This window comes from Cuculus canorus, chromosome 6 (genome assembly GCF_017976375.1).
Source record: "Cuculus canorus isolate bCucCan1 chromosome 6, bCucCan1.pri, whole genome shotgun sequence".
Taxonomy (NCBI): domain Eukaryota; kingdom Metazoa; phylum Chordata; class Aves; order Cuculiformes; family Cuculidae; genus Cuculus; species Cuculus canorus.
The window spans coordinates 17,624,166-17,639,013 of NC_071406.1; the positions used below are offsets into that span (position 1 = coordinate 17,624,166).

The 14,848-nt window shown below is 55.0% G+C and overlaps 1 protein-coding gene across 5 annotated transcripts in view; it reads right to left on the reverse strand.

The window, feature by feature from the left end:
• NHEJ1 (non-homologous end joining factor 1) overlaps window positions 1-14,848 on the reverse strand; it is a 44,978-nt gene that overhangs the window by 27,692 nt on the left and 2,438 nt on the right. For all 5 annotated transcript variants that reach the window (XM_054070152.1, XM_054070155.1, XM_054070153.1 and 2 more), the window contains exons 4-5: window positions 13,451-13,589; window positions 11,856-11,914 (exon numbers count right to left, since the gene is read on the reverse strand). In XM_054070152.1, coding sequence (XP_053926127.1) covers window positions 11,856-11,914; window positions 13,451-13,589 — 198 coding nt within the window. The remainder of the gene's footprint in view (window positions 1-11,855; window positions 11,915-13,450; window positions 13,590-14,848) is intronic.

Below are 14,848 nucleotides of genomic sequence, written 5' to 3' on the forward strand. Positions count from 1 at the left end.
AACTGAGATACAGCAGAGCCCCAAATCTCCTTCCACGCCCTACACAGGACAGCAGCACCCAGGCCACACCAAGGCACCTGCCACCTCTGCATTTCTTCTGCCCTTACCATCCACCATCACCTGCACGGGTAGGTTCCCACTGGGCACTACCATGTGCATGTGACACAGTGATCTGGGGCCAGCTGGGGCCACTGCGGCAGCCCCTGCTGCTGTCCCCCCTTCAGGCTGGGGAGCGGAAAACGGATCTCTGCAAAGGGCAGCTTATGCGGAAGCTGTTCGCATCCCGTAGTGCAGGCTTGACGGGTGAGGAGCAGGGCAGCTCCTGGGTCGCCAGGTTATCGGATGATAACAAGCCAGCACAGCCCAAGCACGCGACTTCCAGCAATGCAAGGCTGCTTCCTTTGTTTTGGGAAAACAAGAGGGGAATAAGACCTTTTCTGGCACGTTCTTGCCTGGCCTGAAGCTGTCCCCGACTTGCACCGGCTAGGAGAGGGGCTGTCCCCTCTGCCCTGCTCCCAGCAGGAGGAGGGGGTCGGGACCAGCCCTCGCCCTTTACATCTTTCCCTCCTCCATGAAGAGCAGGGCTGGAGCTGGTGACCCATGGAGCGGGGCTGGACAGCCACTCCTTGCATTTGGTGGGGGTCCTGGCTGCCTTCCCAGTGTGGCTGTGCTGTGGGCTCGCAGTCCTACCAGAGACCCCCTGGTCCTGCCTGCACAAGCACATCTCCCAGGCACCCTGAGAGGGTGACGCTAAGGTTCAGGTGTGCCAAGATACCCACGCTTTAGGCTGTGGGGACACTACCACGCTATGGTTAGCCTAATGCCTCCCCATCCCCAAATGCAGGGCCAAACCCTGTATCAGGGCAGGGGAGTGGCACAGGGCAGCACAGGGCTTGGGCAGCCTTTCCCACCTTCTCCTCCATCCCATGGACCTGCTCTATCCCTGCAGTAATACCTCACTCCCCAGAGAGCTGCGGACTTGAGGGGGGTGTGGGAGACCCCCCCACACCCCTTCCCCAGCGGAGGAGGAAACATAATAAGAAAAATAAAATTTATAAGCGAGGCAGTAATTACAGTGTGGCTACAAAAGGCTGCCTCCTCAGGGCCATCATTATGTGGCTAAATTTAACGCCCTGCGTGGCTGCTCTGAGCATCCACACAGACGCCGGCTCCTGCTACCTTCCCTCCGTGCCGACCAGGGCAGCACAGCTGAACGGCAGCCAAGAAAGCTATAAAGCAGGTCAGAATTTTTTAATAGTCTATTTACCAAGATGCTGTTTTTACTGCCGAGGTTTCTCTCGTTTTATCTCTGGCTTTTTTTTTTTTCCCCTTGGTCTCTCTTTTTCCCCTGACTCCTAAACAGACTGGGCTGTATTTTCTGTTTTAGGTTCCTCTCTCTCACTTGCTTTAAATATTATTTTCAGAATTCTAATTTTATATGCATGTCCCTTTTTTTTCTTTCTCTTTTTTTATTTTTGGTAAATATTTGCCATGACTAAGCCAGGACACATCCCGTTTAAAAGGCTCCCATCCCACAAAACATCAGCCCTTTAATGGCATGAATCTCATTAGCTCTCACCATGAAAAGAGGTATAGAAAGGGAGCATCACTCAGCCCCTCTGAGTTCCTGTATCTGCACAGACATATATTTAGCTGTGTGTACTGTATAGTCACAGGAGGGGACAGTCTGGGCACACGCACACCACCTCATTCAGCCAGAGGGACCCAAAACAGAGGCCCCTGGGACCAGTGGGTTTTGGGATATCCGTCTGTCTAGGATTGGGTTGGGAAGGGCCTTGGGCCCAGCAGAGATGGACCCAAGAGTTGGTGGCTGGGCACAGAGGAGCCTCAGAGCCCCTCCAAGACAGGACTTAGGATCCCCCAAAGGACCTCCTCCAGCATGAGGAGCCAATTGTGTAGAGCCCACCCATGCAAGGAGCAGGGATGTGAAAGCAGCTCAGGTACTGCTCTCTCCAGGTCCTCAGCCCCATCACCCAGGTTTGGCACTGGGCAGCAGATGCTGGTTGCACACTTTGAGCCTGACCCTGAAGGAACAGCCCAGGTTCCCAAGAAAGGAACTGGGTCTGACAGCCAAGGAGGTTGCCTTACTGAAGTGAGGATTTGCCTGCATCCATCTTCAGACACCCAACACCAGACCTGGCAGAGCATCTGCAGCCTAGGTACGAGCACAACATCTCTGGAGAGTAAGCAGCTCTCCCAAGAGTCCAGGCATTTCCAGCCTTCCTCTCAGCAGAGGAGAAGGCTCTATCTCTATCCATGACAGCATTTTCCATTGGGGAACCTGTCCATCCACAGTCCCATGCTGGGCATGGTCATTCCTACTTCACCACAGTCTTTCCTTCCCCAGCATAGTCATCCCCTCCTTGGTGTGCTCTTTCCTTCATCAACATGATTATCCCTCCTTGGACAATATCACCCCTTCCTTGGCACGGTCATCCCTCCCTCAGGATGGTCACTCTTTCCTCTTGGTTCAACAGCTGTCTGCTGCCAGAGGGCAAAACCCCAGGAGATACCGCCAGCTTCCCCATGGCTGAGATCTCACTGGCAGAGCCTGAAGCCAAATGCAGCAGGAGAGGCCCATGGAGAAGAAATTCCCCTCTCTTTCCAAGATCCTCTCTACATTTTCCCTCTCATTTCTAGTCCAACCAGGTTACGGTGCTATTCCTCAGCCCCATGCTGCCATTGGGTGGGTGTGTTAGCACGACCGCCACAGCTGTCTCCAGCAAACCAGGTGTGAAAGCAGTGCAAATGTACTGCTGAGCCCGCAGCACGGGGAATGGCTGTGCTCACCACATTCACCTGCTACACCTTCACATTCTATGGGAAGCAGCAAGAGAAATAACTCCAAGAAGGCTGCAGACAGGCAGTGCTGTGCAGAGATCAGCGCTGCTGCAGAATTTACACTGACTGAGCAGCACAAGCTCTCCAACCCATAAATAAACATGGGGGGATTTTTCTTTCCTGCTGTTTGATTTAAATTGCTTTAAAGCTTTGGTTTCAGCAGCTGAGGAGACCCAGCATTAAGCAATACCACCAGCTCAAACAGCAGATGCCCACAGTCAAAAGATAACACCCCCACGCTGACTGCATGCGTGCTCTCGGGTTCAGGACCCTCTCCCCAACAACAGAGACACATTTCCAAGCATCTCCATAACCCAGAGAGAAAGACATGACTGGAAGGGGACACTCACAATTTCCCAAGCGCATAGTTCCCAGAGCTATGGCTTTCTGCAGCTGTACCGGGAGCCAGAGCCTGTGTGCCGGGCAGGGCTCCGCACGCGCATGCCCCGCCGAGCCAGGCTCCCCTCTGGCCCCCAGCAGCCAACATTAATTCATTAACAGTCCCATTAACACCCAGCTGTGGTTTCCCCCCAAACTCAGGCAGGGACCCGCTCCCCTGTGACAGCTGCTGACAGGCCAAGTTTCCACCTTCAGTCCTTCTGGAGTTCTGTATAAAAATAAGCGGGGCTTTTTTTCAAAAGGAAAACTTTATTTCCCCTATCCGCACGCCCGCACACACGTGCAGGACTCACAGCAGGAATTTGCTCAAATTTCCCCCACCCACAAACACATCACCTTTGGCCAGAGACCAAATGTGGGCATTTTCAGCCCAAAATATCAGCTTTTTCAGCACCCAGAAGACAAAAAGCTGGCATGACCCTGAGCTGGGCTATACAGGGCATCCGCTTCCCAGTTAAGGGCTGCTGGGTGCCCCAGCAGCACTCCTGCCAGGCCGTCATCCAGAAAGGCAGCTGCCAGCACCTCCCAAGCATGGCTGATCATCTTATTTGAGATCTGGTACCCAATTTCTGTTTAATCCTTTTCATTGTCTTTCCTAGACAGCCATGAGCATCACATGTTCCAGCAGTACATGGAGATGCCCAGCATCTATTTGGTGCTAGCCAACATCTATTTTCTTCTCTTTCACATCATCATCTTTACTTGACAGTCATTAGAACCAGTTGATGTTCAGGAGGCAACTCCTGACCCTCCAGAAGTCCTAGACCTCCTCGTGAGGGGTTGCTACCCTTGCCCTACTGCACCTGGCTACACACCAGGCTCTGCAGCCAGTGTCAGCTGCACAGAAGCTGCATCTCTGGGGCTCTCACTGGGAAACTGAAGACCAGGGAGCAGAAACCTCCATGAAATGCAGCCCCTGGGGGATCAGAGCACTGCTTGGGGCTGGCTAGATGTGCTACCTTCAATAAGTCACCAACAAGGTGGCTTCAGGTCCCTGGAGAAGACAAAGCAAGGGCCACCTATTTCCCAAGGTGCCTGGCCACTAGCAGAGTGCCCTGCATTCCTTTGATCCAGAGGTGTTTGCCTCGTTGAGAGCCCTCTAACTACTCCTTCCCTTAAATAGCAAAGCTCACAAATGCCCTATACTGCTCCACATCTATACGTAGTCTATATATTTGTGTACACACATGCACACAACACACAGAGATTTATTCGTGTTTTCACAGCGGTTCAGGATACATTCCAGGACAAAATTCCAGCCAGCGCTGGAGCCAAGAACATCAGTGGCTCCGGCGTTCGCTGCCCCTTCTGCCTGTGCACACACTAAATACGGAAAGGGAGAGGTATAAATAGAGAGAGAAATACATGAATGGCCCTGTTTCCTTATGCAGATACATAGGACGCGAAGGTCCAAGCAGAGTGGGAGCAGGAAGCCTCAGGAATCCGATGGCTGTGAGCCCTGGGGTGCACAGCAACTCCTCCCTGGGGGCTGCTGCCTGCCTAGATGTGACCAGCTGTTCGGTACCACCTCTGCATGGGCTGGCACAACTGGTAGAGGCTATGGAGGCATTGGCCCAAGGGACAGGGAGGGAGCAGCTCTCAGGGATATCAAAAAAAAGCTGCCCATGGATGTCACAGAAGGGGACAGCTGGGGGTATAAGATGAGCTGGGGAAAGGCTCAGGAAACACAGGGACATGGTGAGTAAACCCAACAGCCTGTTTTGGGCACAGTAGGCTTGCAGCTGGGGAAGGAAGCACTGAGGATCCATGCAGCACCGCTCCTCTGCCCTGCCCATCGCCAGCAGAGCCAGGGGGATGACAACACCTGAGTCCAGATCCCATCAGCTGGGGACAGAGAAGCTGCCATGTCTCTTGCTGACATAGAGCAGTGCCTTTAGATCCCGTCAAAGTCCACCTTGTCCTCCTCCCCAAAAGATCCTTTGCTTGTAAGAGCCACTGCCATATCCTGAGCTGAAGGGCCAGGACAAGGGGCTGCAGGGTGAACAGGCAGACTGTGTGCCGCACCTTTCCCCCACCAACCATTCCTGCATCCCTTCTTTGCCCCCCTCTAACTCAAAAACAGCCCCAGCAAGCTCACCCAGGCAAGGCCAGGATCCCAGACACCTGCATACTCCCCACTGCTCCCCACACGCTCCCTAGGGCCGGGCAGCTGCCTGCAGCCATGGAGTCACTAATGCCCGACACATGGGAGCAGGACTGAGGGCAGGGGCGGGGGGGGCATTGCTGCTCCACTTTCCAGAGGGGGAAGGGGCTCTCCCCCTTCAATGCTCCTGTTTGAGCTGAGGCCTGGCACCGGCTCAAACCACTGCTTGCTGACACGAGATCAATCATTTCCCAAGCAGAGCTGCTCCTCAGCAGCAATGTGTGGCTGGTGCCCATGTGAAGGCTGGGGCCTCCTCCGCAGGAGCAAGGTCTGGCCCTTTCTGCAAGATGACCTGTGACACCCTTCTGCCTGCTTCCAGTGGCACCTGGCACAGCACAGCGTGGCATGGCATGGCATGGCATAGCATGGCATGGCAAGTATAAAGAAGACTCCAGCTGCAAAGGATGTTTCCCTGCACATGCCAGACCACACTTCACTGCAGAGCCAAGGGCCCCAGGGAGGGTAGCTGAGATGGTGCTTGTCCATCTCACCATCCTTAAACAAGGCAATGCTAGGATGAAGCAGGGCTGGGACCACATAGGCAGCTGCCTGTACCTGGCCCTGGTGCCACCTGCTCTCTGCAGTGGCAGTAGCAGAGCAGCGGCCAGGCACAGCCACAGTCACAGGGGCTCTGGCTGTGAATCCTACCGTATCCCCTGCAAGACCATCCCCGCAGGGCTCCTGAGACAACAGCAGCTGCTTCCATGGTGCATCTCCTTCCCTGGCAGATGCAAGAGCTGGAGCAATCACAGCCAGGCCAGCCCCAGCCCGGCTGCTGGGGGTTTGCTCTATGTCCTGGTCTGGGCACTATTTCGGGCAGGCTGCTGCCCAGGGGTGCTTGTGCCAAGTCTGGTTTTAGCAGCATGCAGCTCCACTGACTCACTGCTTGTGCAAGCAGGCTGTGGCTGCCAGCGGTGGCCCACAAAGCATGCCCTGGTCGGGGCCTCCCTCACCTGATCGGGCCTCAGCAAACAAATAAATAATGCCACAGTGCTGCCCACCACACACCTCCATGCAAACACCACACTGGGGCATGCAGTGCTTGGTGCCCACGCAGTGATGAGCACTTGTGCTCCTCCCCAAATACCCCATAGAGTTTGCAGGAGGCACTGGCTCCTGGCCCCCATCCCCTTCAGCCATCGGATGCAGCACCCTGCCTCTTGCACCCGTCAGTGCAGCATGCACACTTCTGCTCCTGTGCAAACTTGTGCTCTTGCACACATGCTCACGTTGAGCGCAAGTGAGCCTCTGCTCCTCCTGACTGCAGCAGCATGCAGCTCCTTGCATACATGTGTGTGTGCTGCCACATCCGGCACTGAGGCGGCTCATCGTATTTCCAGCATATGGCTCAGAACCTGGGGCAATAATGAGACAGGGAGACCAAGGTTTGTTCAGGAATGAAGAAAGGATCCCACAAGTAGCAGCAATAGTATCATAGTATAGTTAGGGTTGGAAGGGCCCTTAAAGATCCTGTAGTTCCAACTCCCCTGCCCTGGGAAGGTACATCCCACTAAAGCAGGCTGCCCAAGGCCCCATCCAACCTGGCCTTGAACACCTCCAGGGATGGGGTATCCACAACCTCCCTGGGCAACCCATTCCAGTGTCTCACCACTCTCATGGTGAAGAAATTCTTCCTAATGTCTAGTCTAAATTTGCCCCTCTCTAGTTTATACCTATTCCCCCTGGTCCTATCTCCACAATCCAGGGCAAGACACAGGCACCCACAGATCTTGCTAGATGAGCACAACACAGGCTTGGTTGCACATTGAGGACCTGCTCTGCTCATTTGAGCATCTTCAAAGCCAGCCCCTTGCCTTCGTCTCTGCTCTAAGCCAGCCTGCCCAAGACCTTGCAGCTTTGTCACTGCTCAGTCCTGCTAGCACCAGTGCTGCAGCCACCATCTCCTCCTCTGGCCCCATGTCACAGGAGCCCAGCCCGGCTGAGCACCCACAGCATATGCCCCTGAGCCACGCACCCTGCACGCAAGCAGCCCATGTCATGCCTGCGCTGCTGGCCCCTCTCTGGTCAAAGCTGCAAAGCCACAGCTACCTTGCACTTATTGAAAACATCCGTCATTGGAAGGAGCTAAAGGACCGCATCCTCCCTCCCACACCAGCCTAGCATGGGTTTGAGGCATGCCATCCCCACCCTGAAAAATGCATGGCCCATCACCACCTTTGCCCTCCACCAGACCACAGCAGCTCCGGTCCCCAGGGCATATTTTTAGCACCTATTAAAAAGGAGAGGCTGGAAGCAGGCAGTGTGGAGGCAGGTGTTGGGCTGGACCTCGAGGCGGCGATGGCCGGTTACTCCAGCAGGCGCCCTCCACCTGCCCCGTTGGCCCATGTCCCCTTGCGGGTAGGGGAATGGGCACCTGGCCCCCGTCCCACCTCTGGTAGGGAACAATAAGAGGGACACTGACCCCCGGGCACCCTGATGTCAGACGACACCACCACCAGCACCATCGTCAGCCCCAGCTCAGGGCTCCTGCTCGCCCTTAGCTGGGGCCGTGCTGGAAGCTGCCTGTTTGTTTATCTTCCTCTCCGGCATTGCTTGTTTTGATGGCACATCCTCCTCCTCCTCACCGGGCCTTGGGGTCAAGCCGTGAACCCGCCACGTCCTGTTTGCCGAGGTCTTGCGCTCGGCTTGCGGAGGTGAGGAGCAGCCGCCCTCGAGCGTGCCGGCCACGGCAGATAAAAATATACAGGGTGAAGCATCCTGCGGCACAGGGGCTATATTTGCACTGGTGGTGTCACCAGTTTCCCCCCAGCGTACCTGTCCCTGCCCTCCCCTGGGAGGGCACATGGTGTCGTATGGCCCCCAGCCTCTGCCCCCCTCCAGGAGCAAGACCACGGGCTCTGGCGGGAGCTATGTCATGAAATGCTGACCAGGCTGAGACAAGCTCTCAAACCCCACGGGAGGGTACCCCACACTGCCCTACGGGGTCATCTCTGCAACCCACAGGGAATACCCGGACTTAAATACCCACTGACCTGCTGGGTGCTAGGCCGCTGGGAAGGGTGCTGGGGTAGCTCCAGGGTGTGGAGCCCTCTCCGGCCGCCTGCTCTTTCCCCTCTCGGCATGAACCCCAGGGCCTGCCAATAAAAGCTGCCGGCTTTGCCTCAGCTCACGCGCGGCCGCCACCCTCCCTCCGGCTCTGACCAAGCCCAGGCAGCTGCTCAGCAGTGAACCCTTGCCAAAAACAGCGTGTGTGAAAGCATCGTTTCCTAAACGTATAAATATTCCCAAGGCTTTGCTGGAAAACTCCCGCGATTTGTTAAAATGCCCTGGACGGCTGAGCGCATACAAACCCAGGGAAAGGGTACATCTAAACTGAGAGGCAGAAGCGTCCCTGTGCAGATCTGTCCTGGGGGCCAGGCAGGTTCTTTCCTCTCTGTGGGGGATGCTGCAAAGGCTCAGAAGGGAGCAAAGACGTGGAGCATTTTCCCACATCTCACAAGCCCTGTGCCACACCACCAAAGCACCCTTCCTGCCAGGGGGTGCTTACTGCTACCGAACATCCACAACCTGAAGCCCCATTTCCCAGAGGGACAGGCTGGAAGGAGTATCAGAACTCTCCTCCTGACCTCCTGTCCACTGACATTCAACCATGCACATCCTGAGACTGAGCCCAGCAGCTTGGTTTTCTTCCAGGCAGGCTCCCATCCCATTTTGGAGACATCAAGTGATGGAGGATCAACCACTGCCCTTGGGACTGTGCTCCAAGATTGCTAATCACCCGCGGGAGTAAACCCAAGTGCGTCTGTCCTAGCTCCAAATTGCCTGGCTCTGGCTCCCAGTGCCTGGCTCGTCCTCCGCTGCTCTCCATGAGATTAAAGACAGCCCTTCACAAACCGGCATTTTCTCCTTGTAAAGACCCTCACACACTGTAATCAAGGCTCCTCTCAATTTTCTCCCTGATAAGCTAGACGGAGCTCTTCCCTTCCAAGCCTCTCAATGCCAGGCTCTCCCCCCAGCCCTCAATTCATTCCTCTGACTCCGTGCTGATTGTCCGGCGTCTTTTTGAAAACCCAGACATGGGAGACAGTCGCAGCGTTGCTGGCTCTCCATGGCATGTCCCGAGGGACCCCGATCCCTCTTGCTGTTCCTTTTTGCAGCTGGCAAATGGAGTACAAAAGTACCCAGGTGCTCTGAAATACCTGTCCAGAGACAACAAGACCATCCAACACTCCCTTCTGTTGCTGGAAGAGAGGGGAGACGGGGGTGAACAGCCGGTTTCAGTGGCAGAGAGCTGCTAAGCTGTGATTGGTGTTCCTGACTAATTCAAGCCCTGGGAGGAATGATGGGGTACGACGTTCAAACCAAAGGCAGCAGATGCTCGCATCTCACGGCTCATTGCCGCAGGATGGTACGTGGGCCAAAAGCACCATCAGCGGGTTTATAAAGCAACGAGATGTATGCAGAGGGGACAGATCCCTCTAGGCAGACTGAACACACAACTGCACTCCTGTACCAGCCTCTCCCCTACAGCCCATGCCCAGACTTGGATGCCAGGGAATGCAGAGGGGGAGCATCTCCCAGACCCTTCCATTCCCTGTCCAGCGCTCTGGCCCCATGACACTGCTCCTGGGCTGTTCTCAGGACACACAGCACCAACTGTCTTCACATCTTTAAAGTCTCTGCCAGACGAGCTCCCTGCCAGCTGTCACCCCCCTCCTGCCCACCCTGCACCACGGAGCACCTTCACTATGGCCCACACCCTACCAGCTCTTGAAGAACTCCCAAGTTTCAAGCCTGATGTTCACTTTTAGCAGATGTTGTTCAGCCAACTCTTGGACAAAGGCACACTTTATCATCCACTGATCCCAGCACATCCACCTGTCTCCTTCTAGTGACAGCATCAACACATTTACCAACTGCTTCTGCCACATCTGCTCCAGTATCAATCATTTTACCACCTCTACCTACTAATAAGCTTATCCTGTCGCTGGGAGCATGGGTTTTTCTCCTTCCACACTAAATAAGTCTTTCCTTCTGTCCTTCACCATGATTTTTCCCCCATGTCTTTAGCTTCTGTTATCCATTTTCTACACTTCATAATTTCTAATTTATATTGATTGCTATCTACTCCCGCCCTCCCATTTGTTATAAACTGCTCTTTTATTTCTAATTGCTGCCTTCACTTCACCGCTGAACCAGAACGGGCTCTTGGCCAGTGCTGCCCTCTTTCTTGATTGTGGAATTGTGGCTTTTTGTGGTTCTGAAATTCTTCTGAAAGAGCTCACCATTTTCATTCACATTTTTCTATCTAAATGTTTCCTCCAAGCTGATTTCACTCGTAATTTTCCCCCTGCTTTGGGAAATTAGGCCTTTCAAAGCATGAAGGATATAAATTACTGTTTAGGAATGTCCTTTTTTTGCCCACAGTGAATGTAATCTGCTCATGATCATCGGTCCCTAGGCAACTTCCAAGTAGCAGTCCAGCAGGGAATTCATCTCTATCCATCATAACTGGAGGGAAACGAAAGTTGACTGCACTGGATCCAATGCCTCTTATATAAAAGAAGGATCATATCTAATTTTTAGAAACTCTGCAGATGGTTTACTTGGTTGTACAACAGCACCAGCATGCATCTCACAAAGCAATGTCCTCTCAAAGCCTGTGTGACAGCACAGACACCCTGTCTGACTCTCTGGTCCCCAGCAGACATCACTGCTCCCCAATCCTGCACCGTGGCAGTCAGCACAGGAATACTCAGAAGCACCCCAAGTATTTTTGCATTGATGGGCATCAACCATTTTTGACCTTGTCACATTGGTTTGAAGAATTTCAATGCTTCTGTGATTATTTCCAGTAATGAAAAACTGATCAGAGGAAAGACTGTCTCCTTCCAGCCCCAGTTTCTGCGCAGCACATGTCTGATTTTCGAGCCAAGCACGCCAAGGGGAGAGTGGTGGGCATGGCACAGATAACAGGCTAAAAGGCACTCGTCCCCATGATACACCACTGTAAAGTCACACCTAAAAGCAGCAGAAGAACCAAATGGAGCAGATGTCTTCTCTTCATGCACCTGTCCCGTGCCCGCTATCAGCATCTGTGTTTCAGGTCCACAGCAAGTGTGGGAGGATGGTGTGGATGCCCCAGTGATAGCACACTCCAGTAGAGCAGCCAGCCTGGCTGGAACCCCTGGCAACTCCCAGCAGCCAGTCAGTGGTGAGACGGTGACAAAACATGGTGCCACCACTCCATCTGGCCATGCCAGGCATGCCTGCAGCTCTGCTCTCCCTTCAGACCAGGTGCAAGAACACAAAAAAGCCTGTGGGCATTATTCCATTATCCCTCTCCAAGCAAGTTCAGCCACCCACACTGGTGCCCACATCCAGCCTGGCACATCTTGCACTGGGGCTGCTGATGCCAATGCCCTACCAACCCTTTGCCGAAGGAGAGAGGAGTTGCACCGCTCCTTACCTCAGTCATGAAGTTCTGCTGAAACATCTCTTCCTGGAACAGCTCTGTCCGTAGACGGTCTGCAAGAGAGAGCAGGATTAACCTGGGCAGGCCTGGTCCAATCCCCGACCCCAGGCTCCCCTTCCCCTGCCTGTTTGGTGAGGGAGCTGCAGGGGGACAGCTCATCCCAGATCAGCGGGAAAGCCCAGTGGGCCTTTGGGCTAGGGACACATCTCCCTGCATGAAGCACAAGGGGTAAGGTCCTAGCAGAATTTACAAGGACTGCAGGGAAGTGGAGGAGTAAGGTTGAGGCTTTTGATGCACACAGTGACCAGGCAGCAGAGCTCAGAGCCCATCCACACCCAGCACCCTCCTACACAGAGAAGCAGGACACAGTGGCAGGACATGCTCAGTACCATTCCCAGCTTGAAAAAGCTGCCTGGATCTAAGCAACACACAGCCACACACCGTGGAGATGGGACTGCTTATCTCCAGCTGCTTTTGTAGAGGAGTAAAACAGTCTCTGTTCTCCTCTTTCAGGACAGAGACAAACCCCTGTTATAGCTCATTCTGCTCTGTGCCTCTTTCAAAGCACTAATTTTTCCCCATCATTACTACGATGTCTGGAAAAGCAGCACCTGGCCAGCTTTGATCAGCAGCGCTGGTGCAAAGCTTCCTCACAGCTTCCTGCCCTGCTAGACAAGGGACAAGAGAGCCTGCCTGCCCACCAGCACTAGTCCCTGGACCCAAACTGGGTTGTCCTGGCTGCCCTGAGTCCTGTAGAGCCAGCAAGCAGCTGCAGAAAGGGGAGCACAGCCAGCTGACACAGCTCACAGCCAGCTGACACAGCTCTAGTCCAGCTGCAGGGCAGAATCAGGCTCAGGTGGTGGTGTACTTGCCATGGTAAAGGGTCTGGACTTCATCACCTTCCTGGCTATGATACACAAGTCAGGGCTGGCCTCCATTGGACCTCACATCTCAGGGAAGCAAGGTTCCTGCAGAAGGGCAGGTATCACCTCTGTCAGCAGGACAGAGCACGGCACTAGCAAGGGACAATGCAAAAAACAGTGCTCAGCCAACCTCCTTGGGCAGAGGACAATCCCCACCCCGCAAAGTGGCTCCTCCAGGCAAGTCCTGACCCACAACCTACCTGATGATCCATCCCTCTGGATGGCAAAGTAGGCTGGGCGCTGGAGCCATGTGCAAAGCTGTGCTTCCCGCAGCAGGGAGAGCCAGGAACCCCTGGTTGTTCTCCAAGCATTCCGCAAGCTATGACACTTGGGAAGGGAGCCTGACACTGCTCCAGGGCTGGCCCTCACTGGCATCCCTGCCAGTTCCTGGGGAGCAGCCAGGTGCTCTTGGCGAAGTGGAGAGCCCCTTGGAGACTCCCCAACTCCTCCAGCTACTGGTCAAGAGCTGTTCCTCCCTCAGTTCTCCCCAGGGGCTACTCCCCAGCCTTCTGGCTACCGCCTCGCCTCACTGCTGGCGTGGCTGAACATGAAACACAAGCCTGGCTGGGTAATAGCCAGAGGGAATAGAGCATGCCAGCCCCATGCTAAGGAGGAAACTCACTCCCTGCACTTGCTGCTCTCTCAGCCCTGGGCATCTCTCCTCACCTCTGCTGAGAGCAGCTCCACTCTCCCTGTAATCTTCAATCTCAGCATCCTTTCGGAGCAGCAGGGAGGTCAGCTCTTGCACCTTGTACTGCAATGCCAGGCTCATCCGAATCAGGGGCCGCACGAGGTGATGGGACACCTAGGACAGGGAAGGGAAGCTGTAAGGAAGGTCCAGGGACGCACGCAGCTGTCCAATAGAGTGGGCAGCCAGCAAGGTCCTACCAAGAGCTGCACCCCAGGTCACACAGGACTCCCCAAGATATCTCACATCTCACCCAAATCCAGTGGGAAGTGGTCAAAAGACAGGACCTGGGAGAACGAAGGCAGGACACTGTGAAGCAGGATGCTGTGAGACACATCCCTCCACCCCAGCCTCATCCTTTCACAGCTGGGGGCTGCAGCAGAGGGTAGCTTGGGTGGGAGAACCTGATGGGGACAGGGGTGTAGGGGTAGGTTATGCGCTCCACCTGCCATTTGGGGTACAGCAGGTGACAGAGAGCCCCCACGTGCCACGCAGACCCACCCTCCCCGTGGCTCTGAAAACCCCTAGGCATGTTCCTGTGCAGAGAACAGGCACAGCTGGGCAAAAAGGCCAAAGGATCCAAGGTGTCAGACTGCAGCTCAAGGAGTGGGAAAGACTTTCTCAAGGAGGCAAGATTAAAAGCAGCAAGAATGCCAACATGCAGGACTCATGTAGGCTGCAGCTCCACCATGCCCACCCTTAGCTTGTGGCTGCAGAAGCCCCATGCAGAGCCCTAGGCATGGCCACTGACCCAGAGCAAGGCTGGGCCACTCCGGCCCATAAGGCACAGAAAGCAGCCTCCTGCCCATCACCTCCCGCAGCTTCTGTGAGGGTGTTCGAGATTCCCTCACCCTGGCATGTCCCCTGTCTTTGTGGCCAGGCTGACCCCACAGTGAGAGGGCAGCAAATCCAGCATCATTCACAAAGCCTTCTTGCTCTTCTGGCAAGCCCGTGGTGGGCTATGCACTCTGCTCACCCCCAGGCACGAGCCACAAAGGTGACCCACCGAAGCACTCAGAGGGCCCCATCCCTGCAGAGCTGGCAAGCAGCCGTTTGCCAGGTGGGCTCTGCGCCTGCCTCGAGCCCCTGGCTGGCTGCTGAGCAGAGCTTAGCAGGGCAGAGTTGGTCCCCCCTCCTGCATTCACACCAGCCACACACAGCACCTGAACTGCTTCCCACCTCCCCAGTGCCTCGCAGGCAGCAGCACGTTCCCAAGCAGAGAGAGGGTGGGGGGCGGTTGTACCTTCTCAGCTCAGCCTGCGTGTTTCTTGCCCAGGCAAGGACTGCAAGTCCTTAGGGGTCACCTGGTGACCCAGGCAGGGACAGCAAGTCCCTAAGGTGAGCCAAGCTGGGAGCCCAACTTCATTTGCTCCCCA